General features: G+C 43.1%; 1 protein-coding gene and 2 non-coding genes across 3 annotated transcripts; 2 read left to right on the top strand and 1 right to left on the bottom strand.

The window, feature by feature from the left end:
* The first annotated feature begins 4239 nt into the window (after positions 1-4239).
* Positions 4240-4312, top strand: TRNAE-CUC (transfer RNA glutamic acid (anticodon CUC)). Its single transcript has one exon. It is a non-coding gene; the product is annotated as a tRNA-Glu (tRNA).
* A 563-nt stretch (positions 4313-4875) lies between these two features.
* LOC123108194 (uncharacterized) lies at positions 4876-7221 on the bottom strand. Its single transcript, XM_044530028.1, has 2 exons — positions 7146-7221; positions 4876-6413 (listed from the first exon to the last, which is right to left on the bottom strand). The coding sequence occupies exon 2, from the start codon at positions 6389-6391 to the stop codon at positions 5234-5236; it is 1158 nt and encodes a 385-aa protein (XP_044385963.1). The 5' UTR covers positions 6392-6413; positions 7146-7221; the 3' UTR covers positions 4876-5233.
* A 2330-nt stretch (positions 7222-9551) lies between these two features.
* TRNAE-CUC (transfer RNA glutamic acid (anticodon CUC)) lies at positions 9552-9624 on the top strand. Its single transcript has one exon. It is a non-coding gene; the product is annotated as a tRNA-Glu (tRNA).
* Positions 9625-12374: the final 2750 nt, after the last annotated feature.

Genomic DNA, 12374 nt, shown 5'->3' with positions numbered 1-12374 from the left:
GAAGAACACAACTATTTCTGGCAATGGATCAAGGTCTTCTCCAGCAAAGAACACTAGGTCATCAAGGTCTTCTCCAGCAAAGAACACCAGGTCAGCTGCTGCCAATAGAGCTGGCACTGGATCTTTCATTGCTCCTAGACAATCTGGTACAAGTGTTGTGCAGAATGGGTCAAAGAGGGTCAGGAATCCATCTAATAGGCTGAAAGATTAGTTTTATGCAAGTGGTAACTAGCTGAAGTTGTTGAACTCCAAGTGCTTAATACTGTTTGATTTGGTTTGTAATAACATTGCCTCACTAAGTACTTGATACTGCACTGTTTGATTTGGTTTGTAATATGGTACTGTATGTGGATTCTGCACTTGTTTGCAACTTCATTTCATCTGCAACTTTTATCTATATGTGGATTCAACACTTGATATACACCTTACAGATAGAAACATAGATAGAAAGATAGTCTCATAGATAGAAAGATATCTATCTGACCAAGTGCATTATATGGTACTGAGAGCACTGACCAAATGCATACATTTATTCAGAAACATCCACATGTTACATAGATAGATCTCTAGATAGATAGATAGTCTCATAGATTACATAGATAGATAGTCTCATAGATTACATCCAAATCTCACAAAAACTACCAAAACTCTCTCTTAAATTGACTTACAGATAGAAAGGTAGATAGCTAGATCAGTCATAGCGCTCAAAGAAACGGACCCACTTGGCCCTAGTTGCTGGATGAGGAGCCATGACTGCCCTAATCCTTGCCCACCTAATGATCTCCATGAATGATCTTCCCCTGCCTCCAGTGAAAACCAGCTCTAGTTCTTCATCATTGCACTTCTCCAGTACCTTGTTGGAGAGTCGGCGGTTGAACTCCTCTTGCTGCTCATCCTGGGCCGCCTCTAGGGCCCTCTGCCTGCGCCTCCTCCTCCTCCTCTGTGCAGTTGCTATTGTCCTAACCTCCACAGCCTCCCCCTCTTCCTCTGTGGCATCTCCCATGTCAGGATCCATCTGTAGGGTTTCTTTTGGGTGGCGGCTGGTGGAGTCACTGGGAAAGGGTGGGGGTGGGGAGGGGTTTATATTGAGAGATGGATGGGGGTTGGGTTTAGTAGGCCTAGGGTTGCATTTGGTCAGAGAGTAGGTGGCCACTAAGCCCAATTACCCACAGAAATAATATATGTACGCTAACAAATAACATATAAAAGATATAAGATCAAGTTAAACACTTAATAGCATAAAAGATCCACAACTTAATTAGTAGCATAAGAGATCCATTTCCACTAATTAATAGCATAGGTGATCCATTACAACACTTAATACCATAGGTGATCCATTACAACTTAACAACATAGCAAATAAGGTTCTTACACTAGGTTAAACTTCACATTCCCCCAAAATGTACACCCATAATCACTTGAAGTCATGCCAAGCCACATCCTTATATAAAGGCCTTTGGATGTACTTACTTCACCAACATATCACAGCAAGTTCAAGACTCAAGGATGGCCTTGATTTGCTCTAACTTCTTCTTGCTGCCATACCCTTCTTTCAGCAGCTCAGCAACAACAAGCTCAAGCTTTGCCTTCTCCTTCTTAAGAACATCTCTGTCAACTTCAACATCCTTCATAGCCTTCCTGGTGTTCCTGATGATATCAGCTTGGCTCTGCAAAATGCACCTCTGCTCTTTTGCAAGTTTGAGATTTTCCATCTGCACCTCCAACATGGCTTTCTCCTCTAGCTCCTTCTTCTTCTTCTCAAGCTCTTCCTCCTCCACTTGTTTCTGGTACACCTGCTTGTCCACCCTACCATCCTGCCAATCAAACATTTTGGATACATCATCAACAAGCTTGGTGTACTCAATGCAAAGCTTGTCATTTTCAGTCCTAAGCTTGGCCAACTCCCTTTCATGCTCACTCTTAAGCCTGGCCAACTCCTTCTCAAACTTTTCCTTGTCATGTACCCTTCCAAAGTTCTGCTCATGGAACATCTCCTATAGCTTGCACAAACATCTCTGAAGAATAGTTGGCCAAGGCCCATCAACCCACTCTACAACACCACAATTCACACCATTTTCCTACATTTGTAAATGTGATAAGTTATTACAAAAGGACTAGTACCTTATTTCAATTCCATGATTAACTTGATAAACTTAAGATTTTCTAACTATTAATAACATAAATGAGATATGATAAGTTATTACAATGCCATGATTAAGTTTCCAAAGTGACAAAAATACATATGTGTCTGTCATATCAAACAAACTGCTGCATCATATCAAACATCACTGAACATCCATAGCAGAAAACTTAATTGGCATCTAACCTGGACTGGGCAGCCATAGAAACGCCTCCCTGTTACAGGCCCTTCAAAAGCAACACGCTTAATAGGCCTCAGTTGGTGCAGAATGCACTTGGGATGAGCAAGCTCAAGTTGGCCACAGAAAAGGGGCTCCACAGTGGTGGCTGGTTCCTCCTACAACCATAATAACCAACAAACACTGGTTTCAATCTGCACTCAATACCAGAATCAACTTGCACTGTTCATTAAATCCCCAAATCAGCATGAACCCTAACACTGTACAGAAATGAACCCTAGGTTACCTCAATCCTACAATCAAACCCCACCCTCACTAATCAAGAACAGTATCACACACACAACAACAACACTACACTAAGCAACATCCATGGCTGAAGCCTAAGCTACTAGCACCTAACCCTAACCCTAACCCTAGGTGGCAAAGAACTTACCATAAGTCCAGTGTCCATGCTGACAACCTCGCACTCCTCCTCCGAGCTGGTTTCCTCGTCGTTCCAAGAAGGCATTGCGGCAAGGAGATCGACGGCCACCGGCCTCGAAGACGGCGCGCGGCGGCGAGCTCGTACTGGAGCAGGGGACTGGGAGCAGGGGAGTGAGCGAGCATGAGAGAGTGAGCGAGCGTGTGATCCCGACCGACCGAGCGGGTATATTTACCCCAGTTCCGACCGGGCCGGTCGGCTAACGGTCGTCAACTGCCGCGCCGTGAGCGCGCGTGGCCACGTGGGCTGACAGATGGGCCCAGGCCGTCAGAAAAACGGTTGAATCGCTAGTCACCGCGGGTTTGGGTTTTTTGAAACAGCGGACTGCGCGTTTGGTAGCTTTCTGAGAAAAATTAAAAACTGGTAGTTTTTTGAAACCTTAGCCTGTAAACTAGTAGTTTTATGCTATTTACTCGCTTAACAATGGGTACATGTCGAGCACTAGTATTCTTAAAACAAAGTATGGCAACCAAGAACTTGGTCGCAACTTGCTTAAGATAGGTAACTTTTGTGGGTTTTGGAGCAATTAAGCAACAAACAATGGCACCAAGCGGCAAACCTGACGAGCCTCAAACAACGATATAAAAAGAAAAAGACAGTGTGTGTCGAAGGTTTTTGTCGTGTGACCGTTTTTCCTGCGCAATCAGGAGGGTATTTCCTGTGTGCATTGCCTCAACCATATGACACATCCTTTCATGCCTGAAAAACTACACCTTAGAATTTCCCTCTCCAAGGCGTGCAGTGTCAATATTGTCGAGGGCTACTTGTTGTGCTCTCAATGTTGCTCGTGGCGAAGCCTTTGGTGAGGTTGTGCTTGCTTCGACTACTCAAGTGTCATCCAAAAGCTCAAGTGCCAAAAGTGAGTGACATCAAGACTAAGGTTACATCATACCTCGTGTTAATTGTTGGGTTAATGTAACGGTTAACGATACACGCTCCTGTCAGGTCGAGCGAACACTCCATGATCTAGATTTTCCATTATCTCATTCCAGGTTGTATCTGGGACCTACTCCTTACACTGATGTTTCTTGTTGAATAGAGCGCATCATATTTTGTTTAAGAACGAGTCAAACCCATTTGTGTACACGGTGATTGTAGTCACTTTCTCTTGCTTTTATCTCTCCTCCCTTTCATACATGAAGTTTTGGCAGCGTGGATAGTGCCTGACCCTGACGCACTCACACCGTAAGACATCATTTATTCTTCCTTCACAATGGCATCATGAGCCTAGTCACGTGGGAGCGCTGAATGTACCCCAACGGATCAGTTTTTGATTCGATCGGAGTTTTCTCTTGAGAAATATCGGGTAGAAATTTGATCCTGCCTGAGGGACGAAGCCATAAGTTTCTCTGAACCCGGTAACTATGCAAGCACGGGGCCATAAATTTTCCGCTCCATTAGCAAAATATTACAAATGAAAATTAGTTGAACCACCAAAAATCCGTCGTAGTCTAGGTGGTTAGGATACTCGGCTCTCACCCGAGAGACCCGGGTTCAAGTCCCGGCGACGGAATTCCTTTTTCGTGTTCCTTAGATTTTTAATGATTCATTCACATGTTCAACACTTCTTCCCAGATTTTAATGATTCATTCACATTCATCATTCTGCCTGTTTATCTTTATAAAACAGTTTCAGTTTTATCTTAACAAATTTCTGACTAGTTGCAAGCATGATGAAGACTTCTATCTAATGTCCTAGGAGATTAAATGTTCTGTGTTCTTCAGTGCCTCTTTGGGAACATTCAGTGGAGCTGCAACAAGCTGACCAACTGTACATGTTTCTTTGACTAACGAAGCAGAACCCTGAACCTTTTGAAGAAGAACAACGGGTTGAAGAAGACCGCCACAAATGCATGTTGTGATTCTGAATATATTTTTGGCATTGTACAACGGACTGGTGTCTTGAGCAAAAGCTTCCCTGATCTGGGAGAAATGTGGAAAAGGTAAGACAAGACAACCATGCTACGATGGCGTCAGTTGCACATCCCTTCAGCAGAACGGTCAACCAGCTCAGATGCAAAGAACATGGGTTAAACAGCGCCTATTTGATTAGTAATAAAATACGTAATAATGAACAGATAAGAAAGTCTTGGGTTTCACTAGGACGCAAGAGCGAAAAGCTTTCACAGTCAATGCCATCAAACTGAAGTAACAAATTGATGGTAATCATTAGGATGATCATACAAAAGGAAGCATGTTCAACGTTATAAGAAATCATGGTTGCCAACCCACCAAAAAACCAGATTCACGCTCTTTAATTTGTAGCCATTAAGATGCTCCGTCCGTCGCCAAATTCATTCGCATTAATGTCCTCCATCTGTCTTGAGCCTTTTTCCTTTCGACGTCCAGCGACAACGAGCCATCGACGACGAGGTTTGTGATTGCGAGGCAGGACAACCAATCAATTTCAAATGGGCAGAGGAAGTACTCCTTGGTCACACGCGCACTGTCAATCTCCCTCGTCGACTCATCACTGATAAGCTGAACAGAAAGAGGCCTTCTCCAACAACCCTGAGCACCACCACCCCACTCTTGCCTCCAAACATCTCCAACCTGACCTTTGCCTGGCTACCCAGCGTAGCCACCCGCTGAGGCAAGGAACTTCTCATGTCAATCCTTTCAGAAAGAACCCAACTGTTGCTGTCACTGCCAAGTACATTGATGTGTTTCCAGAGTGACATCTCAAGGCCTTGCATGAAGAGCAGGAGAATTCCCCCATCTGCTGAATTCGCCAACACTGGTATCTTGATGTGCTTTGCTTCGGGTGGGAGCTCCAGGTATGACAGCCCCATATTTTCAATATGCAATGTGGCAACGTGGGTGAGCGACATTTGTTCCAAAGTACCACAGAGCCAATGGATGACATCACCAGAAGCAGCGGCTGAGGATGACACCAAGTAAAGCCCAGGCATTAGCTCAGGTTCTTCTTCGGTCCTTGTCCATGTTCCAGTCTTTGAGCTATAGCACACAGAGACGAAACACTTTGCCTTTCTTAGCCAAAAAATGGCATAACTGTCGACATCATTGGTGACAAACAAGACATAATGGTTAGGAGGTACATAATATATGTGGCGAGGAATCTCAAAGGTTTCACCAGTGAGAGGATTGCAGACACATAGCACAGCCTTCGTGTCCTGACCATTGTCGACTTCTGATTGGCGGCAAAGAACCAGGATATTGTCCTGGGAATGGGATGCAAAGGGCCTATGGAAGTTGAGGCTTGCTCCAAGACCTGGAATGAAGGTCTCAAGGGATAGTGGCTCGATAGCATTGCGAGCAGATTTGCTGCCAACAAATTGTGACAATTCAGAAATCGGCACGAAGCTTGGTGCCAAACAGCGGGTTTTGTCAATGTGATGCTTCCAGAGGTCTGGGGAAGACCTTTTCTTGTCCTGGAGGAAGAAGCCGAGAAGGAGGGATGGGGTGAAGCCGTGGTCGCGGTGCTGCCTCCTAAGGCCATCAAGGAAGGCCGGGTTCCTTGATGAGATCACGCCAGAACTTGCAGGATGAAGCAAGGCGGGCAAGGGAGGCTGGATCAGAGATGTGTGTTGGGATCTTGTACATGATGTCCGTTGGAAGATGTGGTGCTGCATAGTCGTCGTCCATTGGTTTTCCCTGCAAAGAAAAGCAAAGCACCATGTGTGTTTATCTCATGACTTAGACAATTGCCCCAGGAAAATTATGTCATAAACATTTTTACGATAAACTTAACAGAAGGATCTGGCAGAAATATCGAAGCAATACATTCAGAGCAACCCCACGAAAAGACTGCAGGTCCAATTTAGACCATTCTCCAGCATAATAGTAAGGCAGACTATGGTTCATGAAGCTACACGGTAAAAACCAACATCCCACATTGTTCAGCGGCATTAGGGATAATCTTTTAACAAAAATATTAAACTAACTGAGATGGCATTACATTACATAGTAAACTAATATAAGATCTTTTAGGTCTCTACTTTATATTAGTTTACAAAAGGGAGTAACATTTTTTTACTAGAAAAGAGTTCCTAACCAACTCGAAACCAACATAGTGCTGAAGGTAAACTTGAATGAAATATTAATCTAGCACACGAACAAATGATCCATGGTTTGTTAGCCTACGCGGCCACAACTAGGGTTAGGTCTCCAGGAAATATCCCCAACTGTTTGAGACTCCATCAATCTACTACGGTCAAAATAAACATACTACGAAACAACCCGCAACCACGGGATCTCAGTTAAGAAGCTAAATATTGATTCCGCTGGGCCGGGAGCAGATAGCTTATGGCGGAGGCGGGGGAGCAGACAGAGAACTAAGAGTCTAGCTTCGAAGTGGAGGGACCTACCTAGGAGTAAGAGAGGTACCTGGCCGCTGTCGCCGCCGCCGCTGCCGCCGCCGCGTTTGCGCCGGCGTGCGTCAGTGTCCGGGGAGAGGACGAGAGAAAGGGGGCGATCAACAGGGGAGTCTCAACGTGACGCTGTTAATACAGAAGGCCTGACGTGTTCGGCTCGGTTGACAGCCCAGTGTTGTGTGGGCTGAGCGAAAAAGCCCAGGTGAGCTTTGGTTTCAACAAAAGGCCCAAGTCAAAGAACCCATATATTGTGACACATATTCCTTTGTCTAAAAAAACATATTCGTTTTTATGGGAATTATCTTCCCATTTACTTTCCTTTTTTACTTGATCATCTTCTCATTTTCGACACCTCCTGTTTCAGTCGAGCAAACGACTGAAGGACCTTTGGATGGACCGGACATGATATGCCACATTTACTTCCTCTATTTTTATAAAAATATTTCAGCAAGAATCATTTTTGTGGGGGTAGAAATACGCATTTTGATTAATAGGTTTTAGAAAATGTATTTAGAAAAGGAAATAGTGTTGGGGAAAATAAATTAAAGGTCCATGTACATACACATATAGTCCATATGTATGAAATAAAATTGTCAAGAAATATTTATGTATACAAAATTTATATTCATGTGTTAAAAAGTTCATGCATTTTTTAAAAGATTCATAGACAAAAACAATTAACAGTGAAAGCAATATATATTCATACATTTATGGAGAAAGTTTAAAGTGTAAAAGGGGAAAATAAAAACATAAATCAAGAAAAGGTTGAAAAGGGAAATAGGAAAATTTCATAATAATGGAAGAAACAAAGTTAAATAAAATTATGAAGCCCAAAATGGGAAGTCCATGATGGGAGCGCCCCACACATCGATATTTTTGATGGGTCGACTGTTAGATAGGGATCATCCAGATTTCCCCAGGAACCCTATTTACCGCTTGCAGTGACAAGTGAGGGTGGCTATGCCTTTGTCGACATTTGACAGGTTGAGCCTGAGATAGGAATCACCCAAGTTTCCCGGGGAATCCTATTTGCCCCTCATGTGACAAGGGGAGCTATGTCCTATGTCCCAAGTCCCAAGTGGGTGGCCAAGCCAAATAAGATCAGGGGATTTTCTGATTCTTTTTCTCATTTTTTTAATTTTTTGTTATTGTTTTTTATTTATTGTCTATTTTGTTTTTATGGGGAAAATGCATAAACACTTTTTAAAGACCATGCACATATATTCTAACACACATGAACAACTATTTTGAGATGTATGCACTTTTTAAAAAATATATGGATATTTTTTCCATGTGTGGGTAAAAGTTTTAAAATATGAGATGAATATTACTTTTAATATATGAAAAATTATTTCTGGGTACAGAGATAGTTTTATTTTCATATGCAATTTTTTCTCTGTTGTTGAATTGTTTCTTTGACAATACATTTAAGACTTATTAAATGAAAAAATTAGGTGGCCAAGGAGAAGGTCGCTAATGTGCAACGCGGAGAGGGTGATGACCGTGTATAGGCTTTGGCGGAGGCGGCGAAGTCGAGGTAGAAAGTGAGCGTCGTGGCCGCCAACGATATAGGAGTGTAGATCCACCGACACCATACTTTGCATGCGGTGGAGAGAAAATGGGAAGGGTTTGGCCTTTCCGATTGGGTTGGGTTGGGTTTGGTTCTTTTGGTGCAAAATCAGAAGGTTCTTGCAAGCACCCTCGGTCGCTACCACAGTCCCACTTGAGTTGCGGTGCAACTTGCAGAGGAGTCTTGTTAAAAGAATGGTATAAATGGTGGCATCACGGTGTAACTTGCAGATATAAGAATTTTTTCTTTCACGAGAAGGGTATAAAAAATTCTAAGTTCTTTCTTGACAACAGAACTTCTATTTTTTTAACAAAGGATACATGTTGAATACCAGTACTACTCTTAAAACAAGAATTCCAATATACATCTGACTTCAGATTTTTAGCTTTAAAATTCTGACGCCCTTAGATACGTTGGATCCCGATCGAGCACATGGCAATTACTCGCCGCAACATGGTATTTTTTCTGACAACTTTTTACACTATATGACTATTATCACTTTAGAACATGGCAAATCTTACACAATAACATGACAAATTTATATGTTTTCATGTGGCAAATCTGGATGCCCGCTGGCAAACGCTAAAAAACAGGCATCATATTTTTAACATTTTGACATTTACCTAAAACAAAGGATGATGAACGGGGAAATGGCCTCAACTTGCTTAAGATGAATATTAGGACTTAGGAGGGAGTACTACACTTTTGTGGGGTTTTGAGTGATTAAGCAACCGACAACGGCACCAAGTGGCCAACCTGGTAAGCTATCTCAAGTGAACACTGAATGTACTTTAGTACGTCAGAACTGAATTTAATTAATTATCAGCATCTACATCAAAAATTCACAAATCCGTTGTAGTCTAGGTGGTTAGGATACTCGGCTCTCACCCGAGAGACCCGGGTTCAAGTCCCGGCGACGGAACGTTTTTTATTCTTCTGTAATTTAACTTTTGATGATGATGATGATGATGTCCTATGTATAGTGTTCTTATTGCCTTTTGGGAACAAGGCGTTTCACAGAGATCAGTTCATTTTCAGTAAACAAAATAGACAAGTAGTCTTCGTGTAACAGATATGCTACAAACACATAGCTTTAAGTTGTTCCGATCATGATTTGTGGACTACCCCTAACCTTCCTGCCCACAGATCCTTTGAACTAAACCTGCAAGCACGCAGTAGATCAGACAGTCTAGGGGACATTCAGTTGATGTGAAACAAGCTGGCCTGTTGACTGAAAATGCTTCTCTGACTTACCCAACACTAACCCTGAAACTTTTGAAGAAAAACAATGGGCTGAAGAAGCTTCTTATGATACCATGTTGAAATCCTGAATATTTGTTTTGGCATGGTACAGGTAAATGAATTGCAATGTCCTATTGTACATGGAAAACTGTGGGGGGCAAAACTGACAACCATGCTACCCTGGCGTCACTTGCACATCCCTTCATGAGCAAAAAAGGCCAACCAGCTCGGATGCAAAGACAAACGCATGGGTCAAACAAAACTTATAGCTGATAAAAATAGATAAACACAGCTTCCCTTAAAAAACAGCTTAGGAAAGATAACCTTGGATTTCAACAGGACATGCCAAAGGTTTGACTGGGAATGCCATTAGACTGAAGTAACAAACTGATAGTCACCGCTGATGATCATAGAAAAGAAAACACATCCAACAATATGTAGAATTCATGGTTGTTGTGCCACAAACAAACCGGACTGACGCTGTTCCTAGCCATTAAGTTGCTCCGTTCGTCCCCAAATCCATTGCCATTAATGTCCTCCATCTCTCTTGAGCCTTTTTACTTTCTACATCCAGCAACAACGAGCCATCAACGACGAGGTTTGTGATCGCGAGGCAGGACAACCAATCAATTTCATATGGGCAGAGGAAGTACTTCTTGGTCACACATGCACTGTCAATCTTCCTCATCGACCTATCGCCGAGGCTGAACAGAAAGAGGCCTTCTCCAACAACCCTGAGCACCACCGCCCCACTCTTGCCTCGAAACATCTCCAACCTGACCTTTGCCCTGATCCCGGCCACCTGCTGAGGCAAGGAACTTCTCAAGTCAATCCTTTCAGAAAGCACCCAGCTGCTGCTGCCACTGCCAAGAACACTGTTGTGTTTCCAGAGTGACATCTGAAGGCCTTGCACGAAGAGCAATAGAATCCCCCTATCTGCTGAATTCGCGAGCACTGGTATCTTGATGTGATTTGCTTCGGGTGGGAGCTCCAGGTATGACAGCCCCATATTTTCAATATGCAGTGTGGCAACGTGGGTGAGCGACATTTGTTCCAAAGTACCACAGAGCCAATGGATGACACTGCCAGAAACAGCGGCTGAGGATGACACCAAGTAATGGCCAGGCATTAGCTCAGGAAATTCATAAGACATCGTCCATCTTCCAGTCTTCGAGCTGCAGCACACACTGATGAAACGCTTTGCCTTTTTCATCCACAAAATGCCAGTCAGTTGAAAGGAGTGGGATATGCGTCCATCAATGTCGGCATCTTTGGTGACAAACAAGACATAATGGTCAGGAGGTACATATAAGTGGCTAGGAATCTCAAAGATTTCACCAGTGAGAGGATTGCAGACACATAACTCATCATTCATGTGACCATTGGCGTCTTTCGACAGGCGGCGGAGGACCAGGAAGTTGTCCTGTGATGCAATGGGCTTATAGAAGTTGAGGCTTGCACCAAGACCTGGGATGAAGGTCTCAAGGGGTAGTGGCTTGATAGCATTGCGAGCAGATTTGCTGCCAACAAATTGTGACAATTCAGATATCCGCACGAAGCTCGGTGCCAAACAGCGGCTTTTGTCGATTTGATACTTCAAGAGGTCTGGGGAAGTCCTGTCATTGTCCTGGTAGAAGAAGCCGAGAGGGAGAGATGGGGTGAAGCCATGGTCGCGGTGCCGCCTCCTAAGGTGATCAAGAAAAGTCGGGTCCTTGATGAAATCGCGCCAGAACTTGCAGGACAAAGCGAGGCGGGCAAGGGAGGCTGGATCAGATATGTGTGCAGGGATCTTGTACATGATGTCCATAGGAAGATACGGTGCTGCATAGTCATCCTCCGTTGGTCTTTTCCCTGAAAAGAGAAGCAAGGCACCATGTGCGTTCATCCCATGAATTAAACAATTGCCCCAAGGAAATTTAATCATAGACTTTCTTAGGATGACTTGATAAAAGGATCTGATAGAAATATAGAACAATGCATTCAGAGCAACCCCCACTGAGAGACTGCAAGTTCTAATTTAAACCATCATCCAGCATAATAGTAAGGCAGACTTGAAGATATTCGACAAAGCTATGATTATTTTGGTAGAACCACGACAAAGCCTAAGAGGTGCGAATGTGATGGGCGATTCATGAAGCTACACAGGAAAAACAAATCCCACATAGTTCAGCAGCATTAGGGATAATTCTGACCGAAAATATCAAATTGATTGAGCCGGCATTACATTACATAGTAAGATATTCTTTTACTAGAAAATACTCCCTCCGTTCCCAAATATAAGTCTTTTTAGAGATTCCAACAAGTGACTACATACGAAGCAAAATGAGTGAATCTACACTCTAAAATATTTTTACATACATCCGTATGTTGTATTTCATTTGAAATGTCTAAAAAAACTTATATTTAGAAACGGAGAGAGTAGTTTGTAAC

This window comes from Triticum aestivum, chromosome 5A (genome assembly GCF_018294505.1).
Source record: "Triticum aestivum cultivar Chinese Spring chromosome 5A, IWGSC CS RefSeq v2.1, whole genome shotgun sequence".
Taxonomy (NCBI): domain Eukaryota; kingdom Viridiplantae; phylum Streptophyta; class Magnoliopsida; order Poales; family Poaceae; genus Triticum; species Triticum aestivum.
Note: the sequence above shows the minus strand (reverse complement) of the source record. Positions and strands in the feature narration are given on the sequence as shown.

Bases quoted from the DNA above. Each gene is read 5' to 3' on its own strand.
- LOC123108194 (XM_044530028.1), bottom strand. From the start codon at position 6,391: ATGCAGCACCACATCTTCCAACGGACATCATGTACAAGATCCCAACAC.